Here is a 21,312-nt window from a genome sequence, read left to right as displayed (position 1 = left end):
GAAGGGGAGGGAGGGCAGCCACAGCCAGGTTAATGGGGACCAGGTGACTAGAGTGGGGAGGGGGCGAGGGGCAGGGGCAAGGAGCAGGGTCCAAAGTGGAAGTTACCCTTTGGGCTCTGGACTTCCTCAGGCAGTTGAGTTTTCAGAGTTGCAGACTGAGGCGGTGGTTTTACATGTGTCTCTAGGAAGCCTCTTAACTCCCAAAGGAGAGGACAGTGAGGAAGATGAAGATACCGAGTACTTCGATGCCATGGAAGACTCTACATCTTTCATCACGGTGATCACCGAGGCCAAGGAGGACAGGTGGGTTCTCCAGGCAGGGCTGGCTGTCCCTGGAAGGAGCCTCTCCCAGGGTTAGCCTTCCCTGCCTTGTTCTTCCTACCCTCTGTACTCGGGGCTTTCTTTCAAGCCTTGCTCCAAATTATATTTTGGTTAGATTTGTTCTGTTCTTCCTTTGATCCAGAATGCCCAAATAGAGTTTAAATCAGGGTTTAATTTTAAGTGGAGCCGGAGAGGGGCGCCTGGGTGGCACAGTCTGTTAAGCGTCCGACTTCAGCCAGGTCACGATCTCACGGTCTGTGAGTTCGAGCCCTGCGTCGGGCTCTGGGCTGATGGCTCAGAGCCTGGAGCCTGTTTCCGATTCTGTGACTCCCTCTCTCTCTGCCCCTCCCCCATTCATGCTCTGTCTCTCTCTGTCCCAAAAATAAATAAACGTTGAAAAAAAAAAAAAATTTAAGTGGAGCCAGAGAACAAGGCAGTGGCTGGATCTAGTTCCAGCCGGAGGAGGTGGGGGTTGAGGCTGTGACCCAAGGGCCGGGGCCGAGAAGGCAGTGGCTGCTCATTCTTGCCTCCGGAGCTACACACAGTCCCAGCCACTCCCTCCAGTACATCAGCATTCCAGAACAGACCAGAGATGCAGGAAGTCCCATTTATTTTCTATTTCCAAGCCTTGGTTTCATTTTTTCATAAAAACCTGCTCATTCAGGATGTTTCTGAATACCCAGTAGAGCACAGTAGTAACTGGGACGCTGTTGTCAGACTCTGGGGGTCCTCAGGAAGTGCCCATGGGTCAGATCGTGCTGGTGCCAGACAAGCAGAGATGTGGGTGGGCAGGCCGAGTCAAAGGGCAGCACCCTGGGGCTTGAACGTAGATTTTGCTCTAATTAGGAGTTCCCTCATTAGGATCTTTTATTCTCATTATATTGCTTCAGGCCCTAACAATAGAAGGCTCGTGAGTCTGGCAGCATTGGGGGCCAGAGAGGAGGCCACTGAGCCCCACCGGTGTCTGCCCCCAACCCCCATGGCCTGGGGAGGAGCTGCCGCTCCAAGTCCTGGAACGGTGACCTAACTGACCACAGCCTGTGCTGCTCACTGCCACCTTCCCCCATGGGGCACATCAGAGCCACGGAGTCTCCCGGGCTCACTCACAGGCTGCCCTCAGGCAGGGTGCTCAGCTCCTTGTGGATGAGGAAGTGCAGGCTTTCTAGCAGCCTTACTCCCCGAATCTGTTCTGCTGCCTGCCACATCCCACGCTGCCTTCCATGGATGGACTCCCTGAAGCCCAGTCCAGGGGTCACAGAGGCTGGTAAAAACCCCTGGCTGCTCCTTTTTTTGCATCTGTGGACCAACATGTGTCACCACCTCCCTGTCCTGGTTTCTTCCAGGGGAAGAGCTGTTCGGATCTCTCTAACCCCTTCCGGAGTTTCTGGTCCTATCAACATTGTATTTCCAACTCAGTCACGTTCCATTTTCCAGTAGTATTTTAAAATTTGCTCTCAAAATTAGCTTGGCTTAGCCTTTCTGAATTTCCTTTCACTTTATAACCTAGCATGTCACCCTCTTGGATCCCTCCAGGTCCCCACCCACCCCTCCCATACCTGCAGTCCCCAGGGGCCTCGGCTCAGCCTCCTCCTTCCTGCCCCCATCCCAGCCACCTGCCACACCTCAGCCAACAGCCCCAGGCCCCTCTGCTGCCACTCGACCAGCAAGCAGGTGACCCCTGTACTCAACACTCTTCATTGGCTCCCGAGGTTCCCAACATGGCCCCGAGGCCCAAACCAGCCCCTTCCCTGGTGGCGCAGCTACTCTGGACATCAGGCAGAGGACTCTGGGCATCAGGCAGGTCCTCTGCCAAGGTGACCCCTGGTTCCCTTCCTCTTCCCCCAGCGACCAATAAATCCTTCCCATTCCCTGAGGCCCTGACTGCCAAGTATCTGTCCCCTGCCCCAGTTGGCCCAGGTCACCCCTCCTTGGGGCTCCCTCAGAGCCTGGGCCCCTTGGCCATAGCGCCCCCTGCTGCTCTGGCCAACCATCCCTCCACAAGCACTCAGACACAGGGATGCATCTGATCCACGTCCTGCCCTTCTGGAATCCCAGTCTAGTGCAGGAATCAGACCAGGAGAGAGTGAGGACACAGTGGGGTCTTGTCTGTGACAGAGAGCGCCCACAGGGCCCTAGGAGGCTCTGCCAGAGGATATAGCCATCCCCAGCGTCATCTGGGTCCTGGGTCAGCCAGTTCCAGGAGGGGGTTGTGTACAGGGACCTCACGGGACTTTGCTTGAGCAGCTGCTCCCACAGGGCATCAGTGGGTGGGAGCCCCTCCAAATTGCTGCCCTGGGCCCCTCAGCCCAGCTGAATGTCCCAAACTGGAGATGCCCCACTGGAGAAGCAGCCTTGGGGTGGCTGCCCCTGGCACCTCACCGGAGGTGTCTGCACAGAAGGTGGCCATGTCCCCAGGAGGCCTCAGGATTTATAAATAACTTGCCTCCCCTTTTGTGTTCCCTGCAGAAAAGCTGAGGGTGGAACCACAGGCTCAGTGGACTGGACGTCATCAGACAATGTGAGTGAGAGGGAGAGACCCCAAGGGTGGCTGGAGGGCAGGCTGACACTTTGGGCTCAGGGCCGCTGGGGCGGGCTTGGTGCCCTGGCTGCCTTCCCCCTGCTTCAGGTGGAGCCAGCCTGGCCCTTTGCCAACCATATGCCAGTGGCCAGCTCCGTCCTCTAACCGCACTGGGGTTAGTGAGGGCCAGGGCGGCAGGGCTGAAGGGGCATGCTGGCCTCCACTGATAGGCACATTCTGCCTCTCTGGCAGGTGCTAGATGGTGCCTCACTTGTGCCCAAGGGCCCCCCCAAAGTCAAGAGACGCGTCCGCATCCCTGACAAACCCAACTACAGCCTTAATCTCTGGAGCATCATGAAGAACTGCATCGGCCGGGAGCTCTCCAAGATCCCCATGCCGGTAGGGGGCTGGGGCAGGGCAGCCTCAGTGGGTCCTGGTAGGCTCTCTTCTCTGCGTGGATGGAAAGTAATGGCCTGTGTGAAGGGCAAGTGGCGCTGGGTGTCATTTTCTTGATGATACCCAAGGAGCATGTAACAAATTATCAAATTGTGTTCAAGGACATTGCCAAAATCCCCCCAACAGCAGAGGTCTCAGGCTCTGAGGGAAGGAGCTAAGGAGTGATGTGGGGACCTCCAGAGTGCCTCTGCACCTGACAGAGCCTCACGATGTCCTGACTGTCCTGACCTCATAGACAAGGGGGTGGAAGGATTGGGCCGTGTGTATGGACGGGTAGGCCCCCCTCTGTGCTGGGATCTGTCCCTGGCACCTACACCATCCTCGTGCCACCGGGCTGTGATGGCATCTCCAGGAGGAAGAGTTTGGGGGTTCTGGGCCAGACTTGGTTTCACTGTGTGCGCCGGGACAAACCCCTTACATCTCTGGCCTCTGTGTCCACATCTGCAAAGTGGGGAGAATAACAGCACCCACATAACAGTGTTTGGGAGGATGAAAGGAGAGAACACAGGGAAGACTGGCTGTGCCCAATGGCTGGCCAAAGGTCGCAGCCCAGCATCACAAGGAGTGAGCAACCCTGCCATGTCTGAGGCCAGGTTGGAGGGCAGGGGCATCCACAGGAGCTTTCAACAGAACACTTGCATAATAGCTCAGAATAAGAGGAAAAACCCGCAATCTGTTCATTCGTTCATTCACTCACTCACTCACTACCTGATTCTATGACTCAGTGCTCAACAAGTCAGAAACCCTGGCCTTTATGGCATTTACATTCTAGGACGGGAGAGTGACAGTAACCATCATGAAAGGGCACGAGGTACAGCAGGTCAGAAAGTGGTGAGGCTGTGGAGGAAACCGAGGCAGGAGGCACTGGGGAGGTGAGTGCATGGAGCCGCTGCCGTAGACAGGGTCATCAGAGGAACCTCACTGTAAAGGTGCCATCTGAGCAGCAGTCTGCGAACATCTGAGGAAGGCAAGGGTGCCGTGCCCACCCCAGGTCTGTGCCGGAAGCAGTGGCCTGACCGCCCGCCCGCCCGCCCGCAGGTCAACTTTAATGAGCCCCTGTCTATGCTCCAGCGGCTGACAGAGGACCTGGAGTACCACCACCTGCTGGACAAGGCGGTGCACTGCACCAGCTCGGTGGAGCAGATGTGCCTGGTGGCCGCCTTCTCCGTGTCCTCCTACTCCACCACGGTGCACCGCATCGCCAAGCCCTTCAACCCCATGCTGGGGGAGACCTTTGAGCTGGACCGCCTCGATGATATGGGCCTGCGCTCCCTCTGCGAGCAGGTGAGGCCCACTCACACTCCACCCGAGCTGCTCCTGCCAGGCCTGGGGGGCAGGGCGAGACGAATGGGACCGGCTTCTGACCCCAACGTGCCGGTGCCCACGGGGCCAAACCAAGGTCCAGGCAGAAGGCGGGCCTCCTGCAACAGGGGCAGGTCCAGGAACGTGCCATCCCAACAGGCCTCCCAGAGACACCTTGGTAAGGACAGAGTCAGGGCTGGTGTGCCGGAAAGAGGATGTTCCCCCTCCCAGCCAGGAGCCATGTGGCAGCCGTCGAAGGACAATGTGCGAGGGTGCTCTTAGGGAGTCCCGGTGGGCTAGAGTGGGGAAGGTGGCAGGCAGAGAGAAGCCTGCACCCTGTGGGGCCCCTGGTCAGGGACGGTGCAGGTCTGGGGTGTGAGGAGCTTCTGGGGCTCAGGGGTCCTGTCCTGGGCGTGGTGGGGGTGGGGGGACAGAGGTCAGCTCGCTTCCATCCCTTCTCCAAGCCTTCCCCGCAGAGATGTGTATTCTCCCCACAGAGCAGAGCCAAAACCGGGCCCTGCGGTCTGGGAGCCTCAGCAGTAGCACCTCAGCCTTTGGCACCCTTGTCTGAAGAGGGGTGGTTCTCTTGGTCCCTCCCTGGTGCTGGGAGGACCCAGGCAAGTGCTGTGTAAAGGCACCCAAAATAGAGCTTCCTGCTTGGGCTGCTGAATGTTAGTGGTGTGCCAAGCACTGTTCTGGGATTACGGTCTGGTGGCTAGTTTAAAATGCGCATTCTGGCTGCAGTGTAGCCCTACAGGAGGCGGTTGTGGTGGCCACACCAGGGGGAAGCGGGAGGGCAGAGCACAGGCATGCTTAGAAAGTAGAGCTGGAGACTGGCTCATGCTTTGGATGTGGGGAGACAGGGCATGGGAGCGAGGGAGGCAAGGGAAGGCAGCAAGAATGACCCCAGCGTTCTTGGCCTGAACTACTAAGTGAACACATTTCTTCACCCAGTAGAGTTGACGAAGTGCCCACAGTGTACCAGGTGCTATATAGGCTGCTGGGAAGTGAGCAGATGGGGCACCTGTTCTCATGAGGGGGGAGGGAAGGATAGGACTGTGTACATCAGATGGTTCTGGCTCCTTTAGAAAGCCAGCTGAGGCACAGAGGGAGAAAGGCACACAGGTCAGAGAGGAAGCAGGGGGGCAGCCAGAGGTCTCTGCTTCCACTCCATGTGGCAGGTGGAGGAATCATGACACCTGACTTGTTTTATGGGGTCCCCCTGGGTACAGCAGAGAGTGAAGCCTGAAGAGGCTTTGTGCCACCCACTGTGGCCTGGTGAGGGGGAGGGATGGATTCTAGATGCATTTGCTAAGAATTAGAGGAGGAACACAAGAAAGAGGGCCAGGGAGGACTCCAGAGAATTTGGTGTGAGCAGCTGTTAAGACTAGATCATTGTGGGGTGCCTGGGTGGCTCAGTTGGTTAAGCCCCCGACTTTGGCTCAGGTCATGATCTCGCAGTTCGTGAGTTCAAGTCCCACGTCGGGCTCTGTGCTGACAGCTCAGAGCCTGGAGCCTGCTTCAGATTGTGTCTCCCTCTCTCTCTGCCCCTCCCCTGCTAATTCTCTCTCTCTCTCTCTCAAAAATAAACATTAAAAAAAAAAAGACTCTATCATTGGCCTGCAGGAAGCCATGACACAGAGTTCCAGGGCCAGCCCCTTGGGGGTCACGTCCCTGAGTTTGCCAGTGGGGTAGGTTTTAGGGCATGTGGGGCCCTGACTATAGGCGACAAGGAGTGGTTGGCAGGTTTGGCCTGTGCTTCTGAGACTAGAAACGAAGTGAGTGCCACTTACAGTGACAGGAGACAATGAGAGATGCAGGCGGGCATGTCAGGAGCTCTGGTCAGTCCAAACAGCCACCTGAGTGGAGGTGTCCAGCGGGCAGCCAGGCTGCGAGGCAGGAGCCTGAGGCCATGATACAGTGACAAAGTGCCCTAGGAAGTGAGAAGCCTGGGAGAGGCTGAGCCCAAGCAGCCTGCGACCAAAGGAAGCACAGAAATGAGGAAAAACAAACAAGGGGAAGTTGATGGGGGTGTCCTGGCAGGTGGGACAGCCATCAGGGGCACCCTGGTGTCTGTGAGAGGAAGGTGGAGGTTCTGGGGGCCCCATGTGGGTGTGCACAGCTGGCTGCACTGCCCTCCAGGCCCGGGGCAGGACACGGACATGGACTCCCATGACAGAGCATGCTGGCCAGGAGGGAGGCTGGGTCCAACTCTGCCCCTCAGCTGAAATGGCTTCCCCAGCCTGGGCCTCCTGTGTAACATGGCACACTGGTAGAGGCTCCCCTTTGCAGGCAAGTGGGGAGGCTAACTAGAAAGTGGGCACAGAAGCCTTCGGGAGAGCATCATACTTCACTTCCTAGCCCTCGGCACAGCCTGTCACAGGTGCGTCCTTGAGGCCAGGCTTTGTCATCACCCCATTTCATAGCCTGAGTCCAGCATAGAGATGCCTCAGCCCTCTTCTCTCGACCACAGCAAGGCCAGGACAGCCACCCAAGCTGGTCCCACTGCCACACCCTTGCTCTTCCACTCAGAGCACCATCCTTCCCAGCGGCTACTATGGGTTTGTGGCCCGTAGAGGAGCAGCCAGGCCTGCTCCCAGGGCCATGGAGCCGTTCCTGCCGAGCACAGGGCAGGCTGTCCCTGCCGGCTGGTTGGGGGGCAGGCCTGGGCCCATGTCAGCAGACACTCATGTCCTGTGGGTCTGGTCTCAGGTGAGCCACCACCCACCATCAGCCGCCCACTACGTGTTCTCCAAGCATGGCTGGAGCCTCTGGCAGGAGATCACCATCTCCAGCAAGTTCCGGGGAAAATACCTCTCCATCATGCCGCTAGGTGAGCTAGAGCCCTGTGCTCTCCCAGGACAGAAAGACATTCTGGATAAGGGGGAGGGTTTTGCCAACCCGGAAGTCATCTTGGGCCTCTAGGAGTGACATTAGTCTCTCTGCAAGTCTGCTCCCCACCTCCCCAAGCTTCCTGGATGCCTCCCTGGCCTATGTCCTGTCCCCAGTCTACATGAATACTGCTTCCACTTGTCAGGACCCTGGGACTGTGGGCAGGCAGGCTGGCTGGGGCCTAGCATGACAAGCCCTGACCTCTGACCCTGTATCTGGTCTCCAGGTGCCATCCATTTAGAATTCCAGGCCAGTGGGAATCACTACGTGTGGAGGAAGAGCACCTCGACTGTGCATAACATCATCGTGGGCAAGCTCTGGATCGACCAGGTCAGGGGGTGCCCTCAGGGAGGGGGTGTGTGGCCTGGAGTTGGGCCGCTGACCACTACCATCACTCACCAGACAGGGGATATCGAGATTGTGAACCATAAGACCAAGGACCGGTGCCAGCTGAAGTTCTTGCCCTACAGCTACTTCTCCAAAGAGGTCGCCCGGAAGGTAAGCAAGGCTGCCCCTCAGGGTCCCAGGGGTCTGGAGCGGGGGGAAGTGCAGGCCTATGCCAGAGTGCCAGTGTCCACAGGTAACAGGAGTGGTGAGTGACAGCCAAGGCAAAGCCCACTACGTGCTGTCAGGTTCGTGGGATGAACAGATGGAGTGCGCCAAGATCGTGCAAAGCAGCCCCAGCAGCCCCGGCTCGGATGGGAAGCAGAAGACAGTGTACCAGACACTGCCAGCCAAGCTGCTGTGGAAGAAGTACCCGCTGCCGTGAGTGGGGCTGCAGGGCTGGCGAAGAGCACAGGGGGAGGGGGAGACGGAGGCAGGGGACCCTGCTCGGCCAGACAGGAAGTGAGCGGCGGGCCCTGGGGTTGGGAAGATTCTGTCCGCATGGAGGCAGAGACCTTGTTGTGTGCCTGGCATCCCAGGGTGGGAGCCAGACACCCAACTGTAAGTAAGCGTGACAGTCTCGGGTGGTAGCGAGTCCTATGCAGAGACCTTAAGCAGACTGATAAGCACAGAGTCCCCACACTCCAAGGAATGAAAACCAAATGTGAAAATAAGTACAAGAAATAGAAAACTATAAAAAGCGGTACAGCAGATTCCAAAGAGCACAAAACAGAAACTCTACAAAGGAAAAATTAAGTAACTGAATTTGAGAACTCCATTGGGAAGGCTTAACAGAATCCATCAACTGAACCCAGGTCAGAAGAAATAAACACTGCAGACAGACAAAGCCTGGCAAAAACAAGAAGCTAACGGAGAAAGCTTACCACCTTGTGACCCAGAGTGAGTCCCTGGAGCAGCATCACCAGCAGCCCAGGAGCCCGTAAGAGTGCAGAGTGTCAGGAAGATCCCCAGGGCAGCTGTGTGCCTGTCACGTTGGAGAGCAGGGTCTAACATCCTTCTAGTTAGAGTCCAGAAGGAAAGGGACCATATCTGAAGAGCAAACATCAGAGAATTTTCCACACCAAATCCACACAGTGGAACTGTTGACACTAAATCAAAGAGGAAATATTAAGCAGCCAGATTTGAAGAAGACATGTATTACTTTCTGAGGGACAGACAGACAGCTGTGTCCTCCTCAGCAATAGTGGAAGCTTGAAGACAGTCAAACAGCATCTTCCACGTGCAGGAAGACTCCCCGCCAGCCTAGAATCCTACACCCAGCAAGAACACCTTTACAAAATGAAACTGAAATAGGCACTTTCAGACTATGACTGAAACTCCTTTCGCCACCAGCAGGCCTGTATTAAAGGATATGCCTCCTGCAGAAGGAAAGTGATCCCCGAGGGAAGATCTGAGATGTATGAATGAAGAACAAAAACTATGTGAACCTAAGTCAACAGTAAATAAGAACAGCGATGTCTTGTGGGGTTTAGAATCTAAACAAAAAAATACAACTGTGTGATCGCATAAGTAGGAAGCGGGAAACTTCTCAAAGGCCTTTCTGTTACCCAAGGAGGGCAAGATGCACATGAACTTTTGGCTGTGTGAAGTACGCATATTGTAATTCCTACAATAACCACTAAAATAATGTTTACTTGGAATCCAGAAGGAAAAGAATGAAAGAAAAATGGAAAGGAGAGAGAAATAGTTAAATAGTGGAGATAAATTTCCCAGAATAAAAACAAAGAGATGGGAGACCTTGGGTTGCAGAGTTAGTAGAGTTTCAGAGAGAAGAGAGAAAGAAAAGCTTTCACCTCGACCACACTATAGTGAAATTTAAGAATACCAAGGAGAAAATTCTCATAGCTCCCAGAGAGGAGTACAAGAAGATTGCAGTCAAGGATGAAGAATCAGATTGACATCAGATCTTTCTTTAAAAAAATGTTTTTATTATTTTTTGAGAGAGACAGAGCATGAGCAGGGGAAGGGCGGAGAGAGAGAGACACAGAATCCAAAACAGGCTCCAGGCTCTGAGCTGTCAGCCCAGAGCTCGATGTGGGACTCAAACCCACAAACTGAGACCATGACCTGAGCTGAAGTCAGACATGTATTACTTTCTGTGAAGTACACATGTGAAGTACTTCCTACATTTGTAATTCCTACAATAACCACTAAAATAACGTCTAATTGGAATCCCAGAAGGAAAAGAATGAAAGAAAAATGGAAAGGAGAAATAGTTAGACGCTGCTCTCCAACTGAGCACCTGGGAGCCCTGACATCAGATCTTTCAATAACCAATATTTGGAGTAATATTTTCAAGGTAATGAAGATGAAAAAATTAAAAGGTTAGGATTTTTAACCAACCAAGCTATCATTTAAATATGACGACATAAAAAAAAAGTCATCAAGCAAACAGCCTCAGAAGGTTTGCCACACAAAACGCACAATAAAAAAGGTATTAGACATAGTACTTTAAAAGGGGGAGAAAAAAGTCCAGACGTTGCCGCAACAGACACATGAAGTAAAAGCTGTGGTTTTTTTTTTTTTTTAACAATTACTAAGACCAAAGAAAAAGAGAAAATATTCCCATAATAATCCAGAACTTAAGATGTAGATAATGTTGACATGACAGGGTTTGAGGAGAGTTGAAAAGGAGGCTGAGGGATATGAAGGAATGCTGAGTTCTTATTGGAAGGAAGAGACAAATATAAGATGTTTCAAATAGTAAGAAAAGACTAAAAAGAAAAAGTACAAATAAGAACAGTATATCAACACAGTGGGAATAGGCCCAAGCGTAACAAATATAAATAGATGACACTCACCAGTCAAAAAGCAAAATACTGATTGAGTGGATTTTTAAAATCCAGATACATGCATCTTCTAAGAGATGTCAAAGACAAAAATGTGCAAAGGTTGAAAGTAAAAGATTGACATATCATGGAAACACTCACCAAAAAAGCTACAATAACTATCTTCAAATCAGACAAAATAGACTTTAATAAGAAAAAGACATTATTAGGGATGGAAGAGTTGCTGCATGATAAAAGTCTGAGTTCTTCAAGAAGATCTAAGAGTTCCATTATGCGGGCAATGAAACAGCTTCAAAAATATACAAGCATGAATTGATAGTAAAGGGAGAAATTGATAAATCCATCACTGTGGTGGGAGACAGAGAGATTTCAATACACCCCTCTCATTTGTTGATCGGTCGGCAGTGGGGGAGCCAACAAGGGTCTGCAGGAGATCAAAACAACACAGGATGCCAACATACTTGCAGGTGCAACAATCAGAGAACATACTTTTTACCCTAGTAGACATGGAGTGTAGGCAAAAGTCAATCATGTACTGAACCCTAAAGAAAGACTCAACAAAATCATAGGTAGTGTACAGACCACATCTATGATAAGACGGTAAGTTAGAAGTTATGAACAAGGTGACAAAAAGCCCCACAGTGTTTGGAAAAAGTCTCCACATGTTTGGAAAAACTTGTTACGCTGCTAAATAATGCATGGGTAAAATAATAAATTAGAATGGGAATTCTAAAATACCTATAATTGAGAATGAAGAGATATCAAAACTGGCTGGATGTAACAAAGGCAATGCTGCAAAGGAAATGGATTGCCTTAAATAGGCACGTAAGTGCATTAATTTTGAGACTTTCTTTTCTGAGTTTCTAATTGAAGAAATTAAAGAAAGTTCAACATACAAAACCAAAGAAAGAAGAAAACAGACTTTAAAAATAAGAGCAGAGGGGTGCCTGGGTGGCTCAGTCAGTTAAGCATCTGACTTCAGCTCAGGTCATGATCTCACGGTTCTCGAGTTCGAGCCCCACGTCGGGCCCTGTGCTGACAACTCAGAGCCTGAAGCCTGCTTCAGATTCTGTGTCTCCCTCTCTCTCTCACCCTCCCCTGTTCACACTCTGTCTCTCTCTCTCTCAAAAATAAACATTAAATTTTTTTTTAAATAAGAGCAGAGATTAATGAAATAGAAAAAAATAAAATAGAGTTTAAAAAGCCAAAATTTGATTCTTTGGGGGGAAAAAAACTGACAGAAAACTACTGGCAAGACTGATGAAGAGAGAGTATAGAAATAAATATTATTTTTTAATGTTTATTTATTTTTGAGAAAGAGAACATGAGCAGGGGAGGGGCAGAGAGAGAGGGGGAGAGAGGATCTGAAGTGGGCTCCACAGTGCTAGAGCCTGATGCAGAGCTCAAACTCATGAACCATGCAATCATGACCTGAGTTGAAATCGGATACTTAACCTACTGAGCCACCCAGGTGCTCCTAGAAATAAATATTAAAAAGGGCTTTAATAAGACATATAAAGTACAAAGAGATCATTAAAATTCAGAAGCACAAATTAGAAAAATAAGAACTGAGTCTAGAAGAAATAAAAAGCCATGAGTAGTCCTATAATAATTAAAGAAACTGAAGCAGTAATTTAAAAATCCCCACAAGGAAAACACAAAGCCCAGATAATTCTGGAGGTGAATTCTACCAAGTTTTCCAGAAATATATTATCCTAGTATTGTATAAAAATCTTCCAGATCAAAGGAAAAGAAGGAATGTTCCCCCTTTCTTATACTGTGAGGCCAGGATAACACTGATGTTGAACTAAGCAAGAAGAGTAGTAAGAAAATTAAAGTTCTGCCCTATTTCACTCATGAATATATCAGCAAAATTCCAAAACAAGACATCAAAAAAATCCAATCCAACAGTGTATAAAAAAGAAAACAATCAGTCCTGTTGAGTTAATCCTAGGCATGCAAGGATGATTTTATATTAGAAAATCTATAAATTAATTCATCACATTAACAAATCTCATTAAGAAAAAAATGTTTTTTTATTTTAAAAAGGGGCGCCTGTGTGGCTCAGTCGGTCAGATGTCCGACTCTTGATTTTGGCTCAGGTCATGATCTCACAGTCATGAGATCAACCCCCACATCGGCCTCCACACTGAGTGTGGAGCCTGCTTAAGATTCTCTCTCTCTCTTTGGGCGCCTGGGTGGCTCAGATGGTTAAGTGTCTGACTTTGGCAGGTCATTATCTAATGGTTCATGAGTTCGTGCTTTATGTCAGGCTCTGTTCTGACAGCTCAGAGCCTAGAGCCTGCTTCAGATTCTGTCTTCCTCTCTCTCTGCCCCTCCCCCACTCACACTTTGTGTTTCTCTTTCTCAAAAATAAACATTGAAAAATAAAATTAAAAAAATATATATTCTCTATCCCTCTTCCTCTGCCCCTCCCTGGGCTCATTCTCATTCTCTCTCTCTCAAAAAAAAAAAAAAAAAAAAAAAAAACAATCTCCGTAGATTCAGAAAAAGCATTTTAGGTATCTTAGTATAAGGTTAATATGCAAAAGTCAATTGCATTTCTATACACTAAAAGAAAACAACTAGAAAATACAATTTAAGAGAAGACAATTATAGGGGCACCTGGGTGGCTCAGTTGGTTGGGTATCCAACTTCAGCTTGGGTCATGATCTCACAGTTTGTGAGTTCGAGCCCCGTGTCAGGCTCTGTAATGACAGCTCAGAGCCTGGAGCCTGCTTCGGATTCTGTGTCTCCCTCTCTCTCTCTGCCCCTCCGTTGCTTGGGCTCTCTCTCTCTCTCTCTCTCTCTCTCTCTCTCTCAAAAATAAACATTAAAAAATTTTTTTAAAAAAGAGAAGATAATTATATCAGAGAACATCAAGGACCTTGTAATGAATCTTATATTCAAGATCTCTATAGGGAAAATTATAAAACTTTACTGAGATATCAAAAAAGAGCTAAATCAATGGATAAAGATACAGTGTTCATAAACAGAAAGACTTAGTATTACAAAGACATCAGTATCTAAAGAGTAGATCAAACAAAATTGCAATGGTGATTTTCACTGCTTGATATTATCATTTTTAAATTTATACTTAAGAATAAAGGGCCAGAACATTTCTAAACAAGAACAACAGAGAAATAAGGACTAGCCCTACTAGACATCAAGACTTACTTTGAAACCAGAATAGAACAGTGAGCCTGGAAACGGACCCATGGATGTATGTATCTTTGGTGTATAACAAAAGTAACATGGCATCGTGTGGAAAGATGGCACTGTTCACTGAAGGAGGTTGGGGAGATGGTTACCCTTATGTAAAAAGATTAACTGAATCTCTCCCTTACATTGTAACAGAAATTGACTCAAGGCAAAGGTCTTACAAAAAGTATTAAGCTTAAGTTGCTGTTAAGCAAGAGGTTAAACTCTAAGGGAAAATATAGATGAATATCTTTTAGACCTTAAGGAAATACATCTTAAGACACAGAACAGTACTTATGCATTCAACTATATTAAAATATTTTTTTCATTAAATTTTGCTTCAACAACGTGGATGGAACTAAAGTGTATTATGCTAAGTGAAATTAGTCAGAGAAAGACAAATATCATATGACTTCACTCATATGTGGAATTTAAGATACAAAATAGACAAACATAAGGGAAGGGAAGCAAAAATAATATAAAAACAGGGAGGGGGACAAACCATAAGAGACTCTTAAATACAGAGAACAAACTGAGGGTTGCTGGAGGGGTTGTTGGTGGGGGGATGGGCTAAATGGGCAAGAGGCTTTAAGGAAGACACTTGCTGGGGTGAGCACTGGGTGTTATATGTAGGGGATGAATCCCAGGATTCTACTCCTGAAATCATTGCACTATATGCTAACTAACTTGGATATAAATTTTTAAAAAATAAATAATAAAATAAATAATTTAAAAAAAAGAAACTTTGCTTGTTAAAAGACAGTCTAAAGAAAGTGAATATATATGGGGCGCCTGGGTGGCTCAGTCAGGCATCCTGACTTCAGTTCAGGCCATGATCTCACAACTCATGAGTTCAAGCCCTGCGTCAGGCTCTGTTCTGACAGCTCAGAGCCTGGAGCCTGCTTCAGATTCTGTGTCTCCCTCTCTCTTTGCCTCTCTCCCACTCACAGTCTGTCTCTCTCTCAAAAATAAATAAACATTAAAAAAAATTTTTTTTAAGTGAATATATAAACTTGCAGAAGAGAATCATAATACTTAACACCCAACAAAAGATCAGTATGGAGATACATAAAGAGTATTTGACCACAATTAAAAACAATAATTAAAAAAATCAAGAACACCTAACCCATGAATAAGACAAAAACATCCAGCAGAAAAAGTGCGAGTCACAAGCAAGAATTTCACTTGAGAAGAAACACGTATGACCAGTCATCATTAAATGGTAGGCAAGGGACTGATGAACCCAGGAGTCTTGTGGATGGCTACCTGAGAAGGAGATGGATTGATGAGTTTTCCATATGATTATATGTAGGTTTTGTCAGGATTATACCTTTTGTCTAGAGGGTTTTCTGGTGGCAGAGTTGCATTAATACAAGCAGACCATGCAAGGACCAATAAAAAGAGGGTGTCATGTAGCAAGGATCATGTTTAATCCAAAGCTGTGCACTTGAGGTCCAAAAAAGGAGAACCAAAAACAAAAACAAAAACAAATAAGGCACATTTAAATCCAACATATCAGTAATTACATTAAGTACTCCCATTATAAGTGTAAGATTTCAGATAAGTTTTAAAAATCCAAATATATGTGATTTACAAGAGATACATCTAAGTAAGAAAGTAAAGAAAGACTGGAATAACAGAATACAAAAAGAGATGTCCATAGATACAACAAACAAAAGCTACTGTAGCTAGATTAATGTCACAAAAACAGATTTTAAAACAAAAGGTAAGACGAGAGGTAAGGGACATAATGATAAAGGTTCAATTCACTAGGAAGAAGGTATCCTGTACCTAAAAACAGAGCCTCAAAATATTTACAGCAAAAGCTGGTAGAACTATAAGGAGAAATGGATTGATTTACAATGGATTAACTACAAGAGATGACATTTTAATATACTTCTCAGTAATGGCTAGAAATTAAAAAAAAAATGAGTTTGAACCATAGAATGTACTGGACAGTTGTAGAACACACTGAACAACTGCAGGAAACACATTCTCTTCAGGCACACCTAGAGCATCTGCAAAAAACTGGCCATTTACTGGGCCTTTCAGCAAATTTTAAAGAACTGAGATTATACGGGCATACTGTCTGACTCCATGGCAATTATACTAGAAATAAAGATGACTAAAAAAAAAACCCAGATGTTTATAAATTCAAGAAATATGCTTCCAAACTAATCCACAAATCAAAGAACATACACTGATATTAGATACTAGAAAATATAACTGCATGATAAAGTAACACATACAAAAACCGTGAGATTCATCTAATGCAGTACTTGGAGTGTAATGCGTAACCTAAAATGTGTATACTCGAAAAGAACAGCTGAAACATCATGAGCTAATAAGCAACGATCTCATGAAGTTAGAAAAAGAACAGCAAAATAAACCCCAACAAAGCAGGAGAGGATAAAAGCAAACTCAGTGAAGCAGAAAAACCTAAAATAGAATCAACAGTTTCATCTTCAACCAATGAAGGAAGGGAACGGACAAACCTCTGCCATGACTGTTTGGAATGGAGGGAAGGCATGTATAACCCACATCACAAATGCAAAAGAGGACGTCGCCATGTCACAGATATTAAAGCAGTAGTAAATGAGGGGATGGTGAAACAACGTCACGCTGATCTACTTGAAAAACTGATAGAAATAGGCAAATGCCCAGAGAAGCAGAAGGTAGCAAGACTGATGCGGGTCGGTGGAGCCAGTACACAAGGTGTGAGGAGGAAAGACACCTCCTCGTGGTGGTGGACACGGGGACCCTGGGGGCAGCGGGGTGGGGGAGGCCGTGCGGAGCCCTCACACAGCCATGCCGTGCCGCCGCAGGGAGAACGCGGAGAACATGTACTACTTCTCGGAGCTGGCCCTGACCCTCAACGAGCACGAGGAGGGCGTGGCGCCCACGGACAGCCGCCTGCGGCCAGACCAGCGGCTGATGGAGAAGGGGCACTGGGACGAGGCCAACACGGAGAAGCAGCGGCTGGAGGAGAAGCAGCGCGTGTCGCGGCGCCGGCGGCTGGAGGCCTGCTCACGGGGCTGTGGCACGGAGGAAGGTGAGGCTGGGCGGGGAGGCGGTGAGAGAAGGTACCCTGGGTATGGGGAGCCGGTTCCCACAAGAAAGGGATGGGGTGGGGGAGGGAGGGAAGGGGTACCGCAGGGACAGGGTGGAAGGCAGCAGGGTCCTAGGGGCGGGGGGGGGGGGGGGAAATGGCGGGGGGGGAAGGGTGGGAGAGAGCCTGGGAGTACACCACCGCCCACCCGCACGCCCACTGTGCCTGCCCAGCAGAGAAAGAAGCCGATGTGTATGTGCCGCTGTGGTTCGAGAAGAGGCTGGACCCACTGACCGGGGAGACGGCCTGCATGTACAAGGGCGGCTACTGGGAGGCCAAGGAGAGGCAGGACTGGCACATGTGTCCCAACATCTTCTGAGCTCCATCCCCTCCTGCAAATACAGGCGCCTGTACAGCCTGCTCCACCTTTTCTTTAATACACTCAATTTAGTACTCAGTGGCCCTCCCCCTTACACCTTTTCCCTTTCCTTTTTTTTTTTTTTTTTTTAACACTTTTTTGGGGCTTCCACCTTGGAAGGAGCAAGTGCTGATCTGCATTCTCTCCAGCCCCCAGGTGCCCTGGGTCACCCAAGCCCCGTCATTTTGGACTTGGGTCCCACTGGGACCCCAGCTCCCAGTTACCACAACTCAGGCAGGCTGGCCCGGGCCCTGGGCTGCCCCAGTCACCAGCCCCACCAAGGAAGGCACTGTCCCCCACTGGGGAGCCACTTTTGACTTTTTTAGAAAAACGATCTCCATTTTCTTTCTAGTCAAGACGTTTAGTAAATATTTTTAGTACAGCACTTAGCAGACCACTTTCTAAGTGTGCTTTCTTGCCACAAATGTGTCCTGGCAAGAGCCCCTTCTTTTTAAGACATCAGGAAGCTAGACCCCTTTGAGCAGGGAGCATTTTGTAGCTCAACATAGCAGGGTCACCAGGAGCACAGGACTCCAGACAGAAGGGAACTGGAAGGGCCACCTGGCCCAGGAGAGCACAAGTCAGTTGTCTCCAGAGCTACAGCAGCACCCACTGTGGGGGAGGGGATGCCCAAGGGTCCCCAGATAGATTTGGGGGTAACAGCCCCTTGCCTAGCTTTGGCCATGCAGGGGCTGCTCCCCAGCCCCAGAGAGGTCAGGAAGGGCTGGGGGCAGGGCCTGCAGGTGCTCCCCACCCCAGAACCAGACCCCAAATCAGCAATAAGAACAAACACTTGGCTCAGCCTGGGCTGGTGCCCCCAGGCACCAGAGGCCCAGTGTCCTGCCTCGGCCTCAGGCACCTCCGGGGTGCCCATCTCCGCACCCCCTGAACTCTTTATTTGCCTGATTTATATATATATGATATATAAATATATAAAAAATAGCTATTTTGCTTAAATTTCTATGGTATGTGGAAGTTAAAAAATGATGAAGACGGGGCACCCCTGTCTGAGTTTGGCTCTCCTGTCAGCTGTGTCCTACCCTCTCCTCGGACCCCCTTCCAAGGGCTCCTGCCAATGGTAGGGGGGTACTGGGCCACAGTGGCCATTATCCAGCCCCTCAGAACCCCCATTCCAAACCCTCCCACTTCAGTTTGGTCCTGAAAATTCATCACAGGGTTTTTTCTGTATATTCCAGGACTGCGTTTGTTTTTATAAAATAAAAAAATAAAAAAAGTGAAAACACCAACATGTGAAATGCCTTAGGGTGCCCACTCAAGAGGCAGGGCGGGCAGGGTGGCCCCACCACGCCCACAGCAGAGCTGTGCAATGTACCTCTTCTCCACACTGTTTGTGAGGGAGCACCTTCTGACCGGTAATAAAAACCTTGGATTTGGAGTTTTCCAAGGCCTTGTCCCTGAGTCTGTGACTGGGTGGATTAGGGCTGATGCACAGAACAGGTAACCACCTGTATGGCAGCATGGGGGAGGAGCCCCCAGGCTTTATTCTGCTCAGCACTGAGCCCAGCAATTGGAAGCTGGTCTAAATGAGGGGGTGGGGGTGAGAAGGGGGTGGAAGACCTGGTAGGGTCAGGGCCAGGTAGGCTGCGGAGGGCTGAGACAGCACTTAGAAGAGGGGTCACAGCTTTGCCTGGGACTGTCTAGAGCCAAGCCATGGCACCTGCCACACTCTTCTCTTTGAGGTAACACCCACCTTGGTGAATTCTAAGGTTACTGGACAACCATGACCTGGACTGCTTCTGTTGTCCCAGGTTGCCAAGCAACTCGGATTACTAGCTCCCAGGACTGGCCAAGAACGGCTTGGTCTGGCCCACTGTGGTGGGGCCTCCCACTGCCAGTGCTTCCAGGTGAGAGAATGTGGTGGGGCAGGGCACCACAGGGGCATCAGAGCCAGGCTCCAACTGCCTGCCCTGAAACCCCAGCACTGTGGGATCCAAGGCTGGCCCTGCACAACTCCTTCCCTACCCAAGCCTTGCTTTCCCATCTGTGAGGAGGCAGGCACTGGTGAGTCCTGCAGCTCTCACTGGCTAGAAGATGCAAGGCGGTGAGACAACCCCAGTATGAACCTGAACCCCGAGATGGGGGAGGGCAGTGGAAGCAGGTCTGCCAGGGGAGAAGATAGGCTGCATGGACAAGGCCCAGAGGTGACAGAAGCCAGTCCACTTAGGCAAAGTAAAGAAAGAGCCTAGAGTGAAGCCAGACAGAGCTCTGAACAGGGAGTGACATCAGGTTGATGTTCTAGAAACCGCTCTGACCAGATCACACAAGTTCCGCCTACACTCAGTAGTCTATCCACTAGCCATCACTGAGTTGAAAATGTCATAGAAAAGATTCTGCAACAAAGGCCATAAGGGGCCTCATAATACATCTGACAAAAATATGCAAAAGACCTTTATAGATACTTTAAATTTTTACTGAGTAATAAGACCTGAGTTAAAGGGAAAAACACCATCTTCATAGGTGGCCAACTCAGTTATGTGTGTTCTTCCAAATCTACAAATCCAACATGATCCAAATCAAAATCTTACCAATATTTTTCAGACACTTGACAAGTGGATTGTGAAATTTGCATGAGAGTAATTGAACAAAAAATAGTACAGCAATTCTTAAGAAGAAGGTAGGGGATGTGGACTTGACCTGCAGATACCCAAACATGCTAGAAAGCTACCAAAAGAATTGCATTTTTCTCCACTGCATTCTGGCACCATGTGTAATACCATGTATTTTACTCATTTGTTGACTCTCTCCCCCACCCCCCCAATGGACTGTGAGCTTCATGAGAGTAGGAATCATGTCTTATACACTGTAGCATCCCCAGTGCCTGGCACATAGGAGATGCTCAGTAAATAGGTGTTGAATTAATTCCAGGCCAGAAGGCCCAGCCAGAGCAAAGGCTCAGGGGGACACTCCCTGGGGCCACTGGGAAGTGTGATTGCAGTGTCAAATTGTAAGGGGGCCTCAGAGATGCAACGGGGAAGAGTTGAACCTCAGGTCCCAGGTAACTCCTCCCACAAACTCCAGAGTCCAAATCTTTGCTCCTGACAGACTGTGGGGGAGGAGGCCTGAGGTTCCCTTATCCCCTGGGCTGGGGCTCAGCACAGTCATGAGATCAAGCCCTGCATCGGGCTCTGCGCTGAGCATGGAGCCTGCTTGGGATTCTCTATCTCCCTCTCTCTGCCCCTCCCCAACTCATGCTCTATCTTGAAATATTTTTGAAAATAGAATATATATTTCAATCTCACTTTAAGAATAGAATTTTCAAAAGCCCAAAGAGCAAATAGAATCCAGCTACATACAAAAGACTGATACCTCAGTTGGTAAACCCATGCCCAAGTTAGGTTTACCACAGAAATGCGAGAATGGGTCAGTGTTGGAAGTGTCTCATTGTAAATCACTCATTACATCAACCAGTTCAAGGAGGACTTATCTTTCTGCCAATATGGTAGACTAGGTACCTGGATAACCTTCCCTTATGTAAAACTAGGCATGCTAGATAACACTTTAAAATATCCTAAAAGCATACATGAGTTGGAAAGAATATAAGGAATACTTGGGCCAAATATTAAGTGACTGTAGAAACATGGAAAGAACTCTGAAGTCTGTTTTTGCCTCAGAGCCACTTACTGTACCCAGCGAGCCTAAGTTTTCAGTGCCTCAAATGACCCTTCCAAGGTAGGGTATCTAATAGGAGGTGTCTGCTGTAAAGCTGGACTCCCAAAGGTCTATACCTTCAATATAATGATGAATCCAAAATCAAATATAGGAAAATCAAATACAAGATCAGTCCTACGCAGAGCAGAAAAGAATCCCCTAAGAATTTGTAATCAGGAGCACGGCCTGACTTGGTTTGGTTTTATAGCCCAAATATATACTACCCAGATGGTCAAATAAAACATCTAGCAGAGAATATAACATGGTCTCAAAATGGCAATGTCCCCAGTCC

The 21,312-nt window shown here is 48.9% G+C and overlaps 1 protein-coding gene across 4 annotated transcripts in view; it reads left to right on the top strand.

Moving 5' to 3' along the window:
* The window catches only part of OSBP2 (oxysterol binding protein 2), a 178,447-nt gene extending 159,694 nt beyond the window's left edge, over nucleotides 1-18,753 (top strand). For 2 of the 4 annotated variants that reach the window (XM_040464064.1, XM_040464063.1), the window contains exons 4-13: nucleotides 186-303; nucleotides 2,788-2,839; nucleotides 3,092-3,238; nucleotides 4,334-4,579; nucleotides 7,310-7,430; nucleotides 7,716-7,819; nucleotides 7,892-7,987; nucleotides 8,070-8,254; nucleotides 16,710-16,936; nucleotides 17,167-18,747. In XM_040464064.1, the coding sequence (XP_040319998.1) occupies nucleotides 186-303; nucleotides 2,788-2,839; nucleotides 3,092-3,238; nucleotides 4,334-4,579; nucleotides 7,310-7,430; nucleotides 7,716-7,819; nucleotides 7,892-7,987; nucleotides 8,070-8,254; nucleotides 16,710-16,936; nucleotides 17,167-17,312 (1,442 nt within the window). In that variant the 3' untranslated portion in view covers nucleotides 17,313-18,747. Of the gene's footprint in view, nucleotides 1-185; nucleotides 304-2,787; nucleotides 2,840-3,091; nucleotides 3,239-4,333; nucleotides 4,580-7,309; nucleotides 7,431-7,715; nucleotides 7,820-7,891; nucleotides 7,988-8,069; nucleotides 8,255-16,709; nucleotides 16,937-17,166 lie in introns of all 4 variants that reach the window. The other 2 variants (XM_040464062.1, XM_040464061.1) reach the window with 2 other exon arrangements.
* Nucleotides 18,754-21,312: the final 2,559 nt, after the last annotated feature.

Source organism: Herpailurus yagouaroundi, unplaced genomic scaffold (assembly GCF_014898765.1).
Source record: "Herpailurus yagouaroundi ecotype Mexico unplaced genomic scaffold, PumYag 428, whole genome shotgun sequence".
NCBI classification, from domain to species: Eukaryota; Metazoa; Chordata; class Mammalia; order Carnivora; family Felidae; genus Herpailurus; species Herpailurus yagouaroundi.
The sequence above is the reverse complement of the archived record's forward strand: the minus strand, read 5'-3'. Positions and strand labels throughout refer to the sequence as shown.